This window comes from Eutrigla gurnardus, assembly GCF_963514095.1.
Source record: "Eutrigla gurnardus genome assembly, chromosome: 14".
Taxonomy (NCBI): domain Eukaryota; kingdom Metazoa; phylum Chordata; class Actinopteri; order Perciformes; family Triglidae; genus Eutrigla; species Eutrigla gurnardus.
The window spans coordinates 25,095,299-25,115,519 of record NC_139937.1 but is presented as its reverse complement, the minus strand read 5'-3'; the positions used below and the strand labels follow the sequence as shown (position 1 = coordinate 25,115,519).

At 42.9% G+C, this 20,221-nt stretch overlaps 3 protein-coding genes across 3 annotated transcripts; all 3 read right to left on the bottom strand.

Moving 5' to 3' along the window:
- Nucleotides 1–952: 952 nt before the first annotated feature.
- Nucleotides 953–7,236, bottom strand: oscp1b (organic solute carrier partner 1b). The gene is made up of 10 exons (XM_084026569.1): nucleotides 7,028–7,236; nucleotides 5,402–5,556; nucleotides 4,879–5,046; nucleotides 4,362–4,442; nucleotides 4,148–4,251; nucleotides 3,641–3,769; nucleotides 3,302–3,371; nucleotides 2,994–3,133; nucleotides 2,816–2,879; nucleotides 953–2,334 (listed from the first exon to the last, which is right to left on the bottom strand). Exons 1-10 carry the CDS (start codon nucleotides 7,137–7,139, stop codon nucleotides 2,215–2,217), a joined length of 1,143 nt encoding a protein of 380 aa, XP_083882695.1. The 5' UTR covers nucleotides 7,140–7,236; the 3' UTR covers nucleotides 953–2,214.
- Nucleotides 7,237–7,697: 461 nt separating this feature from the next.
- LOC311024272 (cornifelin-like) lies at nucleotides 7,698–9,404 on the bottom strand. The gene is made up of 4 exons (XM_084026598.1): nucleotides 9,294–9,404; nucleotides 8,537–8,700; nucleotides 8,317–8,453; nucleotides 7,698–8,141 (listed from the first exon to the last, which is right to left on the bottom strand). The coding sequence occupies exons 2-4, from the start codon at nucleotides 8,646–8,648 to the stop codon at nucleotides 8,040–8,042; spliced, it is 351 nt and encodes a 116-aa protein (XP_083882724.1). The 5' UTR covers nucleotides 8,649–8,700; nucleotides 9,294–9,404; the 3' UTR covers nucleotides 7,698–8,039.
- A 1,144-nt stretch (nucleotides 9,405–10,548) lies between these two features.
- mrps15 (mitochondrial ribosomal protein S15) lies at nucleotides 10,549–16,426 on the bottom strand. The gene is made up of 8 exons (XM_084026156.1): nucleotides 16,165–16,426; nucleotides 13,185–13,253; nucleotides 13,011–13,086; nucleotides 12,873–12,921; nucleotides 12,681–12,765; nucleotides 12,536–12,594; nucleotides 11,535–11,726; nucleotides 10,549–10,819 (listed from the first exon to the last, which is right to left on the bottom strand). The coding sequence occupies exons 1-8, from the start codon at nucleotides 16,304–16,306 to the stop codon at nucleotides 10,721–10,723; spliced, it is 771 nt and encodes a 256-aa protein (XP_083882282.1). The 5' UTR covers nucleotides 16,307–16,426; the 3' UTR covers nucleotides 10,549–10,720.
- Nucleotides 16,427–20,221: the final 3,795 nt, after the last annotated feature.

Sequence of the window (20,221 nt, the reverse complement as noted above, 5' to 3'; positions counted from 1 at the left end):
CAGCAAGTATAGTTTCGAATGACAGTGACATTTAGTGAAGCCCACCCATGTTCCCTATTTAGCCTCCACCTACGATTCCACCCACAGCTACCAGTAGCGAACCAATGGGCAGGTGTGAAGCAGAGGGCAACCGAAATGGCAGAGGCTTATTGCAGTTGCATTCTTGCTATTCTTCCTGCATTGACTCAGAAGAGCATATGCCCCCGGCCACATGAAACACTTGTCATCCTGTGGCTTTACAGTGTCCTGCCCACAGTCTTTGAAGAGGAAACTGAATCATAACTCAGAAGGAAGGATCTGTGAGAGAAACATGTTTGAGTGAAACAAAGACTGACTGGACTTTAAAGACTTTGCTTGTAAATTCATATTTGTTTCTTCTTTTTCAAGCACTTTTTAAACATCTCATGATAATATAAAAAAAATAATTAATTATAAATTAAACATATTTAACATTGCTTATGGAAATGCCACTAAAACCTGGGCCAACCTGCATGAATATATACAGAGCTATCTTGCAAATGGAAGCTGAAATGTTGTTTTCCACTGAGCCTGGTTGACTCAGTGAAGTCCTGCAGGATGACTGTGTGAACTGTGGTTTCTGTTTGTTTTGCAGGTAGGTTGTATCCTCGGGGCACGTAGTGTTTCTCCTCTCTCCTTTGTCGGGATTATTCAGAAGATCTCACCAGAATCCTCCTCTCAAGATCAATTCAGAGAAATGTCTCAGCATGTTTTGCCTGCATGGTATGCACTGTGTGTGTGTGTGTGTGTGTGTGTGTAGTGCATACTATCTCAGTCTCACTCTGACCCATCTGCAGGCAGACTGCACACTATCTAGCGTGGAGATAGCTGTGGCTATAGCAGTCTTCATTGCAGGTCTTTGCTGGAGGGCTAATCTAGGGATTACAACGAAGCATATTGGTTTGAATACTCTGTTGTATAAATATGATCAATCAGCCATTTATTGTTTTACATTTAAACCCTCGCACTCCTAAGGCAAATTAATAAGTGAAGAAAATAAAACTGAGTTGCCTTTTACCTTTTGGTGCATTATTTTAAAAGTCATACAGCTCCCCCTACTGTTGCATATTTAAACTGCAACAAGCTGTTAAGGTTCATGCCAGATGAGACAGTCCATACAATATTCATAAAAAAAACATACATTTTTCTTCCATTTACTAAAAAAAATCATACATCACACATTCTGAAATTCAACAACTGTAGCAATATGTATACACTTAATATTATACACTTAAATAAATAGAAATATGCAATAAAGATATTTACATATTAGACAGTTACTCTATATCATAACAACATACTCATCAATGAGTGTATTTCTGGGCTTGAAGTGTGATGCAAGATAAACATTTCTCACCAAAATAAAGATTTGAGGGAATTTGAATCACTTTAGAAAGAGCACTTTGGTTTCCTGCCATTAAATGAATGGAGATTAATTCAATATAATTGACATTGTGCGAAATTAAAGGAATGTGTATTTTGTGTGCAGGAACGCAGACCCAAGAAAACCAAACAATGCATCATCATGACACTATACAAACAGATGTTTTGCCATTACCACATACACATGTTTGAAACTGTTACGCATCATGACTGTGTGTATTTAAAACGATGTGAACATATATCACTATTATCCTGGCCAAAATAATTGCAATTCACGATATCATGAATGTGCTTTAAACGCCAGCAAAACTACGTGAATCACATACAATTTGGGTAAAAAAAATATATATATATATTTTATTGTGTCACAGAGACACCTTTTTTTTAGTGAACAATGAAATAATCTTAAATTAAATGATTATGAATCATACGATCTCCCTGCATTAATAAAGGATAAATACATTTTTAAATGTATTTGTATATCCTGTATTTTTTTTCTCACTTATATACCATGATAACAATCTAGACAGCTTTTTCAATTCACTTGTACAGTTTGATCGATCGTTTTTTATCACGATGTTTGATAGAATCCTGTATCGTCCCGTCCCTACAGTCCCCTACATCCCATTCTTTGATGTTCACTATGCAAATCAGCAGTTTGTCATTTGACAATCAATGAAAACACCTGCTCACATCTGCATTTTAAAAGCACCCATAGAAGAAAGGTGTCCAGACAGCAGACGGGCCGACAGTAGAATATACTGTTGACGATGCCTCAACCCCTCTGGGCATTTTTCCTTCAGGGTGACTATGTCACAGCCCATCCATCATGGCCAGAAGGTCGTCTCCTTTGCTGCTGGCACTGGCAGATTGATCTTCAGACTCTGTGAACTGCCCCATGATCTTGGCCAGCTCTGCGTTTGCCTGCTGGTCCTGAAAGACAATGGCATTGCTCAGACCTGGCATGGACATGCGTCTTTGGATGAGCCGATCACAAGTGGATATCCGTCAATCACAGTACCGGAGCGGTCATCACGAGGACTTATACCTCCTTACAGTAAATCCTGTTAGAGCGGACAAGCCTAGCATCTCTGATCACTGTATAAACATAAGCCTATCATTGAGATAAGGAACCTGTTTGTCCTGAGTCCGATCATGCCGGTTGCTTATCAAGGGAAAAAGATAGCCTACCGGTTGGACCAGGGCAGCCTACAAAATCTATAAAATTAGATTAAATCTGAGATGTAATAAAATTCTGTGATGGGTCCTGGACATGTCGTAAGCTGTCTTCATAACAGTCCGTGACAAAAAAGTTATAAAGTTATAAAGTAGCCCTAAAGTATGGTCTTTATCATCAAATGTCCAATAAAGTTTACACTTTCACGCTAAAAGAAACAGATAACAGAAGCTTTACCTTCGTTGCTTGGATGTTTATGACTCCATATAAAAGGTCATGAGGTCTTGATATCAATGCCTCTCTGTGATAAAAACAAAAAGTTAAAACATTAATTTTAGTATTATTACAAATGCCATTCAAATTGACAGTACACACACACACACACACACACACACACACACACAAGTGGACTCACTCTTCCTCCTCATCGGTGGCGAAGAGGTTAACCCGGAAGCCGTTGTCTGCGTTTCCTGGCTTGTGAACTTCCATCCCTCCCATTAACTTCGCCAACAGGTTCAGCTCCTCTTTGGCCAGAGGGTTGGGAGCCGTGTTGACCTGTTGATACACGATGGGCTACATGTTTGTTATGCACCAGGAAGCAGCGTATGGTTCTGGATCAGGGTCGCTCATGTTGTAGAGTGGAAGCCTAAAGCCTTAAACCAGGTCATGTGTGCCTTAATAAAATGATTCATGTTTACAGTACTGACAGGAAAGCCGTGTCACCTTAGTGTGCTGAGCAGAGTTTTTAGATGTTCCCGACATGTGGGTTTCCACTGGGCGGCTTACACTGTACCTGAATGAAAGGATGAAGGAGAGAGAGTGAACACATCCAGTATTCTCGATATGTTTACTGCTTGGTGGGAAGTCCAGTCATGTAATCCTCTTTAGGTTGTTATGAGACATTGAACCACATACGTTGACGTACCTCGGACTACACTGGTAAAGTTCACTTGCCTTTGATTTAATACTAAACATCTCATTACCAGGATGACAGAAAAGCATCCCTTCCATTGCATAGTATCACCAGGTCATGTACATCTTTTGTACTTTGCAGCGTCTTACATGTTTGTGCCTAGTTTGGTGACCCGGTCTCCAAATATCTCGAAAGATCCCTCGCGGAGAGCAGAGGTATAGTTTCCTCCATTATTGAACTGCTGGCTGGTCACCGCGTCACCACTGAAGTTAAACAACCTGGAATTAGGAGAAACAAAAACACTAAATATTATGGACGAGCATGCTTTCAAGCTTCCTGTGATGGAAGAGGAACCCTTAAGAGCTTTGTTGGTGTGAATCTGTTCCGATGTTCTACATGTGAGCTCGTTTCCTAAATGTATTAAATGTTTCTCTGTGTACAGACCATGCTTAAGCTGAGCATAAAAAAACTGCATCTAAAATTAGAATGTAAATGCTTGTTCAACAAAACCTCTGTAATGCTCTTAGCTGCAGAAAGGCCTGCTGGACTTAAGATTACAGCGTCTGGGTGAGATCAGCAGGCATATGAAAGACAAAAAGGGAAACATTGAAGACCAAAAGGGGAAGATTGTTTGATTCCGAGTGATACAATGGTACCTTATCAGGCCGGGGACTTGTGCTCCATGAGGCACCGGACCACTGGTGGGTAACACGAAACGGCCGTTGGAGTTTTGCACTTTATCCTTGAGGAAAATAGACACCTGGCATCGAAGGAAACACAGAAACAGGCTTGTGAGGAGAACAGAACAGAAGATGACATAATATATATATATATAGTTTATTTTCTCCCCGAGATTCATAAAGGACTTACTCTTATATGCATGTCTTGGAAGAAGATGAGGAGAGTTTGTCTGATCAGCTGAAACTCTCCACTAGACAACGTTGTATACATCTAAATAAAAAATATACATCACAGTTAACATAATCATACAATAACAAGCTGCTGACATCACATGTGCAGTCATATTCTAGCTCACTGTATGTGTTTATTATCCAAATTGTTGATGACAGCATAGTTCACATCCTGACAATATAGAAAAGTCGATTAAAATGCTTACGATGGTTTTCTCTTGTGTATTTTGGTGGCTCTCATGTTGACTTTCATCATATTTTTTCTCATCAGACTATGACACTTCAAACATTGGCATGCATTCTTTATTTGGGCCATATTTGCACTAAATGACAGGTTTTTTTAAATACTGTTCCTCCTGAGAGTGTAAAGTCAGGTCTATACTCCACACCTGACTATGTATGACTAAACTACAAATACAATTAGTCATTCCCCTTTTTTCAAATCAAAGAACAAGCCATAAAGTCACGTGTCGTACCTCTATGAGCTGCCGGTACGTCTCGTCCACCTGGCTGAGGATGCTGGGAGTGTCTTTCACAAAGTCTTTAATGGCATCCATGTGGTTGAAGGAGACGAGGAGGATGTCCTTGGGTCGGGGACAGAGAAGCACCTGGTACTTGAAAGCCATGGTCATCAAATCATAGAGCTGTGAAGAGGGAGACACGTGCATTACTTCACTGACTCACCTGTCAAAAGAAAATCAACGCTATTGTTGTCAAATAGACAGCAGAGGGAGCCACATGCAGCAAAATGCATGAATCTTTCTCTACTTCATTATATACCGTTTGCTTCAAGGCAACAAAATGATTTAATTTGACATGAATATGAAGCATTGATTGACATGTAGATTTTTCTAATGGAGAACTCAAGCATGCTTCAGTCTTTGCCGTTACTATGTGGTGGAGCAGAATGGGATAAGCCTTGTGTACTAAAATTCTAATTAATTAAAAAAAAAAGAAGTAAAATGATAAGGCGAGGTCACGTTTGTGTACATGACCTACCTTGTCCATGCTGGCCTGGTTGAGCCTCATGATGGAGGCGTGGGCGAGCCTGTCGAACACGGTCCGCAGGGCCTTTTTGGAGTACAGCTCCTGTGGCTTGAAAAGCTCCTCCAGGAACTTTTTGTTGAACATGGTGGTGATGATGTCATTCATGACTAGTCAGGCAAACGGTACAACAGAAAAGTCCAGAATGAATCAGTGTGATTGAGGTGAGACAAACGTATATTTCCACACGGGAGGCTCAGAAGCAGGCAGCTATGCGATACGTTGGCCAAAGAACAGGTTCGTCTTGAGCATCTTATCTCAACAGCTGGAATGAAGCAGCAGCATGGAGGGCACATGTCCTACTTGGTAGCAGGGCAGTAGCCGGGTAGGAAAGAAGTAGTTCTCCCCTCAGAAATGTTTAATATGCTGCGATTACAGTCATCCAACATTTCCCCAAAATATTTCAAAAGCTCGGGTGAGGCAAATAAACTTGCTTAACATAGTGAGGTTAGGCAGTATTTATCTGTAGCGCTGCTTACCCATAAGGAAGCAAGTTCAACTAAAATAAAGGATCTGTGAAAAATTAAACTCAGAGCAGAGACAGTGTGTTTCTTGATATATGAAGAAACAAGATCGATTCATCGCTGCATCGCATGAATCGTTACACTCCTAGTGCAGAGACGACCACAGTGCATTGTTTATGAGCTGACCTTTGCATGTGAGATGATGATGTCATGTCTGTATCCTTATTGTTTATTCAGCGTGTTGCTTCAGTCTAAGCCAAAGCAGAGCTACTAATGCATGGCACACATTTATGCTGAAGCTCTCTAACAATACCTCTCCTCCTGTCATCCTCTATCCAGCCAGCCGCTGGACAAACTTTGTGATGTAAAAGGAGACGCATAAATGACACGACAGGATTGTTGAAAGACAAATGACTCAATGTTGTTGAATACATGCAATTATTCTACATCTAGTAGCATTTGGGGACTAATTTAAATTTGCTGTGGGCTCCTAATTACAGTGTAGGAATACAAGTAGGAAAACAATCAAGTCGTCAGTAGAATAAGCTTCTTCTCTGTATCACTAACAATAAATGGGGGTCAAAGGTCACGCTGACTTGGATGAATGAATGTCAATAACGGAGCGATTTAGAGTGTTTTTTAACACATGTGAATACCAAAAGACAACCAGCTGATTCATGAACGTTATCTCTTGGTATTGACTTTCTATATGAATGCTATCTTCCTGCATCAGACATATTGTGAGTGTACAGGAGTGCCATAAAAACCTATATTAAGCGGTTTATCTGGACTACGATCATTTTCTACCGCGTTCCCAACAAAAACACAGGACTGTCAAAGAGATCAGTTGTCTCATTATGCATGTCACACTGCACATGACTCCCAAACTTTATTTGTAATGTATAGAAATGAGAGAAAACTCAACCTTCATGGCTTTGATGGTCCAAGAACAATATGTGGCTTCATACTAGAGTTATGGCTTATTATAACATATTATACCATTATAAACACTTAATCCACGGACCAGTAAACGGACAAACCGAGTGAAATGAGCGTGTTGTTGTCGCAGAAAGCAGGGTTTGTGTTGTTAGCTGCTAGGCTAGGCTAGGCTAGCTACCTTTCTTAGCCTTGTCGGCGGGGATGTTCTGAGCGCGGAGCCGCTGGTCCAGGATGTACAGCATTTCCCCGCCGAGGTTGATGAACAGCAGCGGCAGAGTTCTGGACGACATGGTGGTGGTTCGGAGGTTTTTATCCAGTAAAACGGAGGCAGCTAGCGGCTGGAGCTAGCTGGAGTAGCGGGGGGCGGGGGTCGGGCTGTTTGGCGAAGCCTCTTCTGGTTGCCAGGCCACGAAGCGAGCAGCCAATCAGCGCGCTGTACGTGACCAGCTGTACGTCAGCTGTGCGCATGCGCTCAATGAATCCCATCGTTCCAAATTAGATATTAACAATGATGGAACCAACTCAATGTATTTATGTATCGTGTTTTCATCAACCCTGTTACATATTATACTCAAGTAGAAGTAGAAATACACATTCTTGTGTTCAAAAAGTAGAAGTACTGATTCAACTTCTTTAATCAAGTGGAAAAAGTAAGTAAAGGATATTCCTATTGGCTGATAAGTGTTTTGAGCAGAGTATAGATATTTGTTTTAAAATGTAGTAAACGTTAAAAAGTTGTCAGAAAATAGAAATACTCAGGTAAAGTCCAGATACCTGAAAATACTGATAATTGTACTTTGTTACATCCCCCCGCTGGTTACAGAGACACTGCTACACAATAATAATGGATCGTTTTCACATATTTATTTTGCTCTTGTGAAAAACGGAATACTTCATCATAAATATGTTTATTAATGTTGTACATGGTTCATGCTTAAATGTTATTAATCATGTTGTGAGTGATTGAACAATGCAGTTTATTTACAATAATGCAGATTAGAACAAGCAGTTAGACACATACACATAAGGCTGCAGGTAAAATATTACAGTTAATAAATCATTATTATCATGTATAATTGATCATCACCCCTTCTTCTTTGTTGTCTGCATGAAAGCCTGGCTAGCAACAGGAATAAACAAATGATGTCCACAATAACTGGACGTCGTCAACAAGCAGAAAATCCTTCTTCTTAAGACGTCTCTCCGTTCCTGATGCGGATTTCTCGAGCCATCCTGCACACCTCAAAGATTCCGCAGCAAAAGGTCATCAAGGCGTCATTGGTTATCGTCCCCTGTAGTTAAAAGAGGATTGCAACAAAATCACAACAGGGAACAAAAACCCTCTATGAGGAAATGTAGTTTCTCAACTGTAGGGTACACCCAAGCTTTTTTATGAAATCTCTGTCTTTCACAAGAGCATAGAGGCTTACAGCACCACCCAAAACACAAGAAAAGGTCCTCTCTTACCTGAATACCATACGTCAGTCTCATGTGAGTCCGGATGGCCGCTGTGCCTCCTGGTATGCAACCCAAGCAGCAGTTTTCTCCATACTTGTTGGCCGTGTAGCAGCTCAACGCAATTGGACAACAGCAACCAACAGCACCTGCACGACACAAGTGTTTGATTGTGAGGTTTTGAAAGAGGAAAAAGCATGAAAGGGAAACGTGAAGCATGTTGAATACTCACAGACAAACAGGTCGCTGAAGCAGGAGCACAGGCCCGTACTCCACTCCCCCGTCTGGACATTCGTCCCATAGCTGCCTGCACCTGGTTGATGGGTGACCACTGGGTTCGACATTTTATTTGACTGGTTTTTACAGGACCTGCACCCTCGATCGTGATGTGGTTGCCTATAAGAAAACATTCCGCTGTTAGCGGTTTTGTTGCAGATGGAAAAAACTGCAGAAGTGACCCGATTCATTCTTTCCGTTTGTTTTTTTTTTACACGTTTCTCACATGCAGTATTCATTTTCCAGAGGACACGTCATAGTTTGTTGTTTCATAGAATTATTCTGGGTTTAAGGGAATATTTGTAGTATAGGTATAAGTGCTGTTCATTGGATAAGATAAGATGAAATTCTACTTTTTCCACATCAATCTGCATTCATGAATCTCCCTTCAAAGCACGAAACACTTCACAAACTTCTTCCCAACACAGAAGGATTCCAGTTTGCTCTCATCATTTTCACGCTGATTAATTGGTAATTGCTTGGCGTAGTTCTTTATCAGAAATATACTTGTATTTTTAGAGAATCTGTGTGTAACAACTCAGCCACTATTGTTGCTTCGGAAAAAATATTTTGTGTTTAAAACAGAATTTGACCCAAAGTTATCAGTGCAAACATATGGTTTATAATCAGAAGCAGCTTTTACGAAATTACTAGCAATTTTATATAAAGATATTAATATATTGCGAGAGAGAGGGGAAAAAGGTGTTGCTTACCAGAAGAAGCCTGTGAGTGTGCACACCTCCTGCTCAAACCGACGAGCTCAAACACCACACAGGAAGCTGTGACGAACTGCGAAATCGTGGTTCACCAATGAACTGCTGTTTTCTGAGGATGACAAAGATCGAGGGTCGTTCTCCAACAAGCAGACGATTAACGGGAACTGCTTGCTTTGCTTTGAGGCTGATGGTGGGTCATAATCACACGATGCATCAGTGAGGAGGAGGCTTTGAATTAAACGGGTTTAATCGCACATTAAGATCAGCATGTTTCGGAGAATTCACACAGTTCTTTGAGACCTCGCTTTCATAGAACAGCCACAAATCACACATCGTGTCCCTGTTATTCTGCAGCTCGAGGTCATGATCGACCAACATGCGATGTGTGATAACTGCAGTTTGCAGAAACAAGGGATGGTTTGACTCAGAGGTGAACCAGTATATATAGTACCGTGTATTAGTACTTTGTAATGATGTATGTTTACAATGCTAAGCCATTAAAGTAGTAATTGTTGACAGATTCATATTTTAATTCAATTTTTGAATTTCTTCATCAAAATTTCTCAACATAATATTAAACAAACAGGAGGATTTGTATTTGCTTATTAAAGGCTATTCATATTAAGGTGTATTTTTGGACAAATTTACATTTTTGGAAGAAATAAAACCCTTGAAAATCTCTGCTCTACTTGATCCTTAAATATCCTTTTGATATTTGATAGAATATATGAAAAATAACCTGTTTCATTAACATATAGACTAACTCCTGTGATTATACGGCCACTGAAAGGTCATTACTCAGCAAACACTTGACCTCAAGCTGATCAGTGTTTTAAAAAAAGGGGGGAGTTGTGCTGAATATTACCGGCATGTGAACTTCCAGAAAAGTATTGAAACTTGTGTGTGAAGCAACAGGATTGCAGATTATTAAACGTTTTGCAGTCTTTGCATTATGAGTTTGAATACTGAAACAGGAAGTTCTCATGGTCAGACGTGCAGCATGGAGGAGGTGGTCAACCCGTGAAGAGCAATCTCTGATTCTGTGTTGATGTGCAGCCCATATGAGAAAAAAGAGCCGGATAGGTTCTAATCAGAATGATGTGGTTCATATCTAATATCGTGTTTTGTGCAGATAAATCTAATCTAAAACACATCTAATTGATAGTCATACCTCTTTAAAAGAGATTCTTAATCTCAATGAGACATTTTTCCTGGTTAAATAAAGGTTAAATAAATACAAATAAAATATATATTTGTTTCCAAAGTACATTGAATACAACTTTATTTCCAACTCGACAGCAAAAGAAAACAAAAAAACGTACAAAAACTTTACTGAAGACATTACACATGGAGAAAACTGGCTATTTATCCACATGTCACATATGGGAAGGTGTGAGAGCATTTTGAATCAGTTGTATTTTACATTATATGGTCTTTATGGCTGCCTCGGTGTCTGCGGAGGTTAAACTCTGCTTCATCTTCAGTCGCTGCTCTGCTTTCTGCTTCTGCACTTCTTTAAAGACCTGTGAAGACACATGAGTGACCGAGTGTGAGTGGAGGAAACTAAACAACACCTTCGACATGTTAAATGACACCACGCTCAACGGAAACTTGAGTAACGTTCTCCGACCACAAAGTGCACTGGAATCAAAGTCCTGTTAAGGGTTTGAGCTTTTTAGAGTTTAACCCTCTGGTTGTCCTCGGGGTCAATTTGACACATTCACTGTTTAACTTCTAAAAAGAGCTTTTTTGCTTGATATTCAGTGACTTTTCCTAATGAAATGAGGGCAAATAGGCAAAACAAATGTCAATGTCCTGTACCCACTTTGGATAAATTTACAAGAAAATGAGTTAACTTCCAAATATGGAGAGTTCCCCATTTGAACCAGGTGGACTAATGGTAGAGATCGTTAACGGATTTAGGCTCAATAGGATATTTTTGATACATAATATGCATTCTGGATGTATAAAGGGGGTGGAGTGGGGGGTATGTTTTATTTATTGGGTTATTTAGGTTGTCAACAAAGCAACTTGAAGTACCTGAAGCATAAACCTGGGTAACAATTTTGATTAAAATCATTTGTTGCGGTCAAATTGACCTCAAGGATAAGAGATATTATGTAAATAGGAGGGTTAATATCCAATTAATTCTATTATTATCAATGAAAATAAAAAACCCAGAATATCATAGATATAAACTACATAGAAACTATAGAATAAAGGTCCTTTGCTCACTACCTTAATGCAGAAGGCCTTCTTAGCCAGCCAGCGGCGAGTGGCCCGTCTGTAGTACTCTGGAGGGAAAGAGTAGGTGATGCCCAGCTTCTCACACACTTTCTCAAAGGCGTCATAGTTCACCAGCCGGAGGTTCTTCAGAAGCTTTTTCCTTCGGTCGATGGCCATGAGCATCCGCCTCTTGTTAGCTTTGTCCTGGAATTAAATAACATTCATAAAAAGACTACAAATGTGATTCAAACGGGCTCAGATGAGAGGAAACAGGGGTTTTTTGCATGCTAGTTAGCCTAATGATTTCTCAATGCAAATCAAACCAGCTAATAGGCTAATTGAAAAGCACCATGCCAGTCTCTAGGTATGTGAGGATTTGGATTTTATTTTAACTCCAGAAACTCAGGTGACTCTCAGAATGCATAGTATCCTGGATCCATGTAATAACTAGCCTTTAAAAATATGAAGAACATTTATTTCTTTACCATACATTATTCATTCACAAAGAAAATTGGTGTCCTAAAAGGTAGGATTTTTACTCATTTATTTAATTAAGGCATTAAGATCAATTCACAAAAGATGATTTTTTATTCCTCTTTTTAGTCAACTTTAGCATGGGGTGCCTAAACTTATGCATAGCACTGTATATATGTATGTAAATGTGTTGATGTTATATGTTGTTATATGACAGAACAGGGCTCTCTTTTGAATGAGATTACCTGTATAAATAAAGCAGTTACAACCTCTACTCCACATCTGTGTCCATTTCAACATCGTATGTGTGATGTAACATGGAAATTTCCAACCATGACCTGCTAGGCATGTTCGTATGTGTGCAAGTAGACAGGATATCCTGTTGCACACGCAGTCTTCACAGGAAGGTTGCAGAGGAAATGCGAGGAGATGTATTTATACATGAAAGCTCAAGTAAGCTACGCGGTGAGAGACGTCATCTAGGATGACCTGGCCTTCCTGTTGAGCTCAAACGACACCGATTCTACGTCTCCACTCACCTTGTGGTGTTTTAGCAAGTGCTCCTGGAAGTTTCGGATCCGTGCCGTCAAAACGGCCACTGAGGGAAAAGAAATGGAAACGGGGAACTGAATGAATGTGCGGTTAAAAGCTGTATTTCAGTGACTCTGCAGAAGCGTAACTCACCCTGGACTTCCACTGAGTTGCGGTCGTTGTTGTCCCTCTGGACTTCAGCAATCATCTGTTCCTTTTTCACCTGAAGCTTTTCACTCTGGAGACGTGAACACAGGGTTGCACATGTTCATGTTTAGGTCCTGATCATCAAATATTAGTGGAGGAAACAGGAAAACAGGAATCTGTGAGGGCATGAGAACTCACCTGACTCGCCAACTCCAAAGACAGAAGTCTTTTAACGATGTCATCGGTCCTATAACAGAAAATACACTAAATATAATAATGATAAATGCATGAATGCAGATTTCTAATGAATTGTATATGGTATGAATGTATGTTTACGTTTGGGCAATGGGCACAGCCGTATAATCCATCTTCAGCATCGCTGGAGGAAGATCGCTGAGCTGGCTCTCGGGACCTGGAAGAAAAAAAAACGAGATGTTTGGATGAAAAGGGGACATTTAAAAAAAAGGAAAAAAAGTGGAAAGGCGGTGTGGTAACAACGAAGCCTCGTACCTGGCTTCTTTTTCTTCGCAGCCCGGGCATAATGTCGCACTGGTGGTGGAGCAGCAAAGCTACCTGCAACTGAGGAGAGGGACAGTGAAACATCTGGGACAAAGACATCGTGATTTGACCTCCGGAGAGGCTCAACGGTTGTTGCCGGAAAAACATGCAAAACTAAAAAACACTGTGATGTGATCTAATGTTGCAGGACGAAAGGAAGACGTGACACACAAGAAAGGATCAATGGCCGCCAGTCCAGAGCCGACAAAACTACACGGAAACTTTGCATAAAGTTACTACAGAAATAAATCAAAACATTTTGACACCGTTTCAACATAAAACGAATCTTGTGGCGTTTAGAAAGCTGGTTTTATATGTCAAGACTTCTACGAGAACATCTAAATAATGAGGAGCACAGAAGCTGGCATGGGATGTGTCACGGGCCAGGACCAGGACCAGGACCAGGACTGGAGGGTGATTAAACACGCCCACAACATCATTGGTACCCATCTACGGAGCGCCAGTTATATTGATGACAAGGGGTGCCTGTGAAGAGCTCACGGTGATAGATATTGGTGACAAGAGGTGCCTGCAAAGAGCTCAATGGGATATTGAGCTCTTTGCAGGCACCTCTTATCACCAATATCACTGGCTCTCAATAGGATATTAAAATACCCGACCCCACCACAGCATGGTCACCCTGCTGCAAGCAAAACACTCGTAAACTCATCCTCCACCCGTCACCGTGTAACACAGTTGTGCTTTTTTGTGTGTGCGTTCTTTTCTTAGTGTAGTCAAATAATCTGACTTCAATACTGACAATAAATGAAACCTGGAATCTTGAATGTGATCAATTAAAATGCCCTAAATGTAAAATAGGGTAATGTGGTCTGATGACAGGCCTTAAAATATTTTTTTTTTAAATACCGCTTTCAACCAAAAATCGTTTCAAAATCATTTTACATGTTGCTCTTCTTTCCTATGAGTGTTTTCTGTTGCTAAATAGATAAATAGGTCGTTACTGGTTTACTGCATCCTCAAAGAATATGAGTCGGTGCTGAATTCAATACCATTGCAAGTAAACTACTTTGTTACATTCCGATGGTGACTAAATACCACATTGTTTGTTGGCAGGATGCCCCATGTGAACGTTTCCTAATCTGTTCGGATGCGAGAGGAAGTTTAAGATGATTTAAAGAGCACAGCTGATATCATCTGCACAACACTGCTGTCGGATACCGCAGATACAACAACTACACGCATATCAGATGGTGAGAGGAACGCGGTTTTCATTATAACACTCAAAGACGTACGACTAGCGTGACTGTGCTCTTGCAGCTGGTCTCAGAACAGTTAACAGAAACGCCACGTGAAGTTGCAAGAAAGCATTTGTGAGGAAAGCTTTTCACTTTCTCATTTCTGTCACTACCGTCAATGCATTTCATTTTCCTCGGATTAGCAACCGTACACCCAACCAATTCATTGTTTATTGATTGACGTGCACTTCAGGCTTTCCCCGAGTTTGTCATCCCAGTGATCTACTATGTTGACGCAGTTAAGAAGATGCTGCTTTCTTTTGGTGCGTCAGTGTCAGCGAGCTGAAATAAGGATGCAACAGTGTGAAAACCCAGTTATCAGATTCTAGGAGACGAGAGGGGAAACGAAAGAGCAGCAGCTCGAGATGTTCTCGATGTGATCACGACGAAGCGAGATGGTGCATCTGATGAGGCAGAAAAATGACAAACACGTGAGCGTTTAGTGAAGTTTCTAATAATAAATCTGCAAGCAGAGATGGTAGATATCCGTGAATCTACTGAAAACTGAGTCCTTAAATAGAGAGAATATCGGTTTTAATTTGAAAATATGCACCGGATTAAAGAGTCTTGTTTCTGTGACATTCATGCGTTTCTCTAAACTTTCCAATGTTGGGCATAGAGTTGCACCGCTGATCAATAAATAATAAATAAATAAATAAATAAAATTGAGTCCAGAGGCGGGCCTTACAGATTCCTTCCTGTTTTGATGCCCTTAGATGTGGTAAGTCTAGTAATCATAAACAAACATCCATCTGGAACAGGTGAGTTTTGTGGAGTGAGAGAGGATGTGGAGCATGTTTTGTTGAATTGTGAAAGATTCTCTAGACAAAGAGAAAAACTGAAACGGGCAGTGAAGATAGTTTGTTCCCTGGAAGCATTATTGGGATCGATGAGGAAATATCACTAGTTCTGTAACAACTTTATCAAACTTTATCAAAAACTCTCAGTTAGCAAACAGGACTTAGTATTCTTTGCTTTGTTTTGATTTGTTTTATTTTTATTTTTTAAATATATATATATATTTTTTATTTGATTTGATTCATTCTTTGAAAAAATACCCATCGAATAGCACCTCAGTCCAGTAGATGGCGGTAATACACCTTGCTTGTAAACTGCCATAAAACTTCACATAAGAAGAAGAAGAAGATAGATGGTAGAAAAAACACCCACCACCAATAAACACTACCCATCAACAACAAAGTTGTAGAGGTGATGATGGAGTCTTGTAAGATGGGACGCAACATCATAATGTTATTTTTTTTAAATATATTCTAGAAGGTCATAAGTGATGACTGAGAGGGATTATTTTTGTATTTTTTCAGGAAATTGCTGCATATTATACACCTAATGTGAAAATAAATACAAAAAGAATGTCCCAAATATATATTATTTGTACATTTATATGCAGAGGAAGCTTTTCGAAAGTGAAAATGACAATTTATGTAAAGTTGAAGTAAAATAAGATGTATTCAGGTTCTGGTGAAGCTGTTGGGCTGTGAGAATGACTGGAACCAGCACTTTTTAATTCCCAAATCATTGTACACGTTTGTAAATATGTATTTTGTTCATTTGCACTTCATGTGATAGACGTGTGTCTACCCTAAAACATCCAGAGTGACCTCCACATGAAAACAAACGCATGCATGTGTTTTAATGGACCGGAAGCGTCCACTCACCGAAGCGGCCTCTCGGTCCCGACAGGACGGCGGAGCAGCATGTCCGGGCGTTCACCGTCAGGGAGGAGCACAGGGCGCCGCCTTCCCGCAAAACCCCCGCCGAGGACTTCAGGAGACCCCGCAGAGCAACGCTGGCGAACATGGTGGCCGGGGAAGTTCACAAAGTCGATAAAACGGCCCGAAAAGACGGAGAAGTGACATGTAAATCACACTCGACCCCTAGATGAGGACCGCCATGTTGACTAGACCAAACCAGCCGAGTGACGATGACGTAATGGTTCATCTAGGATGAGCTAACGATCCCAGAACACATCGATGGGACGAATAAACTACTTCTTCTTCTTCTTCTTCTTCTTCTTCATGTCAGTTTACAAGCAAGGTGTATTACCGCCATCTACTGGACTGAGGTGCAATTCGATGGGTACTTTCCAAAGAAGAATGATTCAAATAAAAAATAAACATAAATAAATAATAAAAAAAAAAAGGCCTATATGGAAAACCAAATAAACAAACAAATTTGGTTTTCCATATAGGCCTTAAAAAAACAAATCAAAACCAAACAAACGACAAATAAACGTTTACCGGTATGCGATTAAAAAAATATATATGTTATTATATATATATTTTAAACTTTATTGACGAGATCAGGATCTCATAATAACGAGAAAAGATAAACGAAAAAGGAAACGTCTGTCAGAGAAATCCTCTCTCAGTGGCAATGATGGCGCTATCGCAGTTAATCTGCTATTACCACCTTCTCCGCTTGAGACACTGGGAAATTCTGGGGTTTCTTGAAAATGAGGATGATATAAATATTAGTATGTCAACACTGCGCATGCCTCTCAAGACGTTGGGATTGTCCGGGGGAAAAGTCCAGTCTGACGTGCTGGATGTCGCTCTCTTTCTGCAGGAGCAGTTGAACCAACACGGGATGCTTCATGGATACAAGTTCATGAGCAGTGATGGGAATAACGGCGTTGAAATAAACGGCGTTACTAACGCCGTTACTTTTTTCAGTAACGAGTAATCTAACTAATTACTTTGACTGTCACTATAACGCCGTTATCATTGCCGACACCCCGTTACTGCACGTTACTCAAGTCGCACAATTAACTTTTTTTTAACTTCATGATAGGACTCGTGCGCGTGTTGTCATGAGAGAAGGGAGGATGAGATAACCTCTCAGCAATTATTGGCTGATGTATAGTAAGATTACGTCTTCAGGTCGTGCCTGGTCTCGGCAGCCTGTTGTCCGTGGAGAAACGTGCAAACTTGCCGCGAGCTGAAGCCGGAGTTTGGGCTGCTGCTGGTCTGAGCGGCGCGCGAGGGCCCCGGTGTCCCGCCGTTCTGGTGTTGGACGGGAATCCGGTATAGCTGTGGAGCGCGGATGGTGAAGACGGTGGTGATGATGATGATGATGAACGGCGCAGCGGCTCGAGGCACCGGGGTCATTATGTCTACTGCTGTGTGCTCTGACCCTGTTTTGTGATATATGACAGACACAGCGTCTCCCACTGTATAATTTCTCCTCAAGTTTTAATTATTCCCGCATGCGAGGTGCGGAGAATGCGATCTTAATTATTATACTGTGGCGATCATACCAGAAGCGGAGGCAGGTATCCGGTGTAACAGCCGGTTGGCTTTATTCCACGAACTTCGCAAACTTTACAACAGCTTAACAAGGCACACATGTATCGCTCTACACCCACGTTTCACACACTCCTACTCGGAGCTCGCACAGGAAGACACCCACACACATCGCAACCTCCCCCAATCACAAGCCCCCATGTTGCTGGACCTAGTAACCCTGCTTGTGACTGGACTACAGCGCTGTCACTCACTAGTACACATACCAGGGTCGCTACACTACCCCCCCACCACAAAGATCCTCGCCCTCGAGGAGACTAACAGCGACTACAGAACAGAAAAATACATGAGCATAAAACAACTCAAATTGTGCATGTTTTTTTTCTTTTTTTTTTTAATGTCCAACATTTCTTTTACTAACTAGGAAGATCTGGGCAGACTGCCATCACTTCCAGTGAGCCCAGGGCGCATTCTTGCCCTTCTAAGAACTCGGGTCTCACTCCTAACTACTCCTCTTCCCAGAGAGTGTCTTCAAAGTCCCTGTAACGCCCCGGGGGTCTCCTCTGACGGCGGGGCCGCCCTCCTTCCTGGGCTGGAGCACCTGGACCAGGGGCTGAGTTGCTCTCCCCGTGAGGAGGGGACTGTGACGGTGAGGGGGGTGGTTCAGCTGGGTCTGGGCCTGACGGGGGCCTCAGAGTGAGCTCTGGCGGAGTTGGGGGTGGGGGTCCTGGCGTCCCAGGCCGGGAAATGGAGGCGTCACCATTTGGATGAGACGTGGGAGGCTGAATAGGCGAGGCTGGTGTCCCCTCTGCTTGCCCCTGTGAGCCCCCACGGTACGGGGCCAACCGGTCTCGATGAAGCGCCACCCTCCTCCCCCTGCCGGGGAGCTGCACCCTGTACACCACCTCTCCCCACCTCTCCAGTATCTTGCAAGGGCCCACCCACTGGCTCTCAAGCTTAGGGCACCGCCCCTTTTTCCTCTGAGGGCTGTAGACCCAGACCAGTTCCCCAGCCCGAAAATGTCTCCCTCGGGTCCTCACGTCATAATTACGCTTCTGCCTCAGCCCAGCTTGCTGCTGCTGTTTCCGGGCAAAAGCGTGGGCCAAATCCAGGCAGTCCTGCAGCCTCCTGGCATACTCTGGACCTGGGGGGGCCTCTGGGGAGTCTGGTGGTCGGCCAAACGACAGCTCGGCAGGGGTACGGAGCTCTCTCCCCAGCATGAGAAGAGAGGGCGTACAGGAGGTGGTTTCCTGCATGGCAGAGCGGCAAGCCATGAGCACCAGGGGTAGGTGGTCGTCCCAATCTCGCTGGTGCTGTGACGTGATGATGGCCAGCTGCTGGCCCAACGTGCGATGAAACCGCTCCACTAAGCCATCGCTCTGAGGGTGCAAGGGCGTGGTGCGGGTTTTGTGCATCCCTAGGCGCTCACACATAGAGGCAAAAACCCGGGACTCAAAATTCCTCCCCTGGTCGCTGTGAATGGTCTCCGGCACTCCAAAACGGCTGAACATGCCTTCCACTAGCGCATCGGCCACCGTCACTGCCTCCTGATCGGGAATAGCGTAAGCTTCGGGCCATTTAGTGAAGTAGTCGATGGCCGAGAGTACATAGCGGTTACCCTTGTCGGAGCGAGGCAGCGGCCCTACTACATCCACCGCCACCCTCTCCATGGGGGCTCCCACTGTATGCTGCTGGAGCGGGGCATGAGAACGACCGGGGGGACCCTTACGTGCTGTACAGGCATCGCAGCGGCGGCAGAAGTCCTCTACGTCCCGCCGACACTGGCCCCAGTAGAAGCTCTGGCGAAGGCGTCTAAGTGTCTTAGTCACTCCAAAGTGCCCCGAACCTGCAGCCCCATGCATGGCCTCCAACACTGCCTCTTGCAGGCCATGGGGGACCACGACCTGCCATCTCTGTTCTCCTGTTGCTGGTTGTGACCACGCCCGCTGTAGTACCCCCTGACACAGCCGCAGAGCCCTGAATTTGGCCCACAGCCCCTTGGTTATTGCTGAGAACCTTGCCACTTCCTCCCATGGTGGCTGCTGCTGAGCCTCCACCCACTGTAGCACAGGTTTAAGGTCGGGGTCCTGCTCCTGTTGCTGTCTCCATTCAGCTGGGTCGACCATCTGCAGCTCGCGGCAGATGAGTTCTTCTACCCGACGCACAGCGGCACAGCCCCCGCTTTCCTCCTGCAGTTCTCTCTCACGAGTCTCTCTCCGCTCGCAATACTGGCACCCCACCGCGGCACACGGGCGACGTGACAGGGCATCGGCGTTGGTGTGGCGGGCCCCCGGCCGATGCTCCACGGTGAAGTTGAAAGCCTGGAGCTCTTCTATCCACCTGGCGACCTGTCCCTCTGGCTCTTTGAATGTCATGAGCCACTGGAGAGCCGCGTGGTCTGTCCTCACTCTGAACAGTGGGCCGCACAGATAGTACTTGAAATGCCTGATGGACAGCACTACAGCCAAGA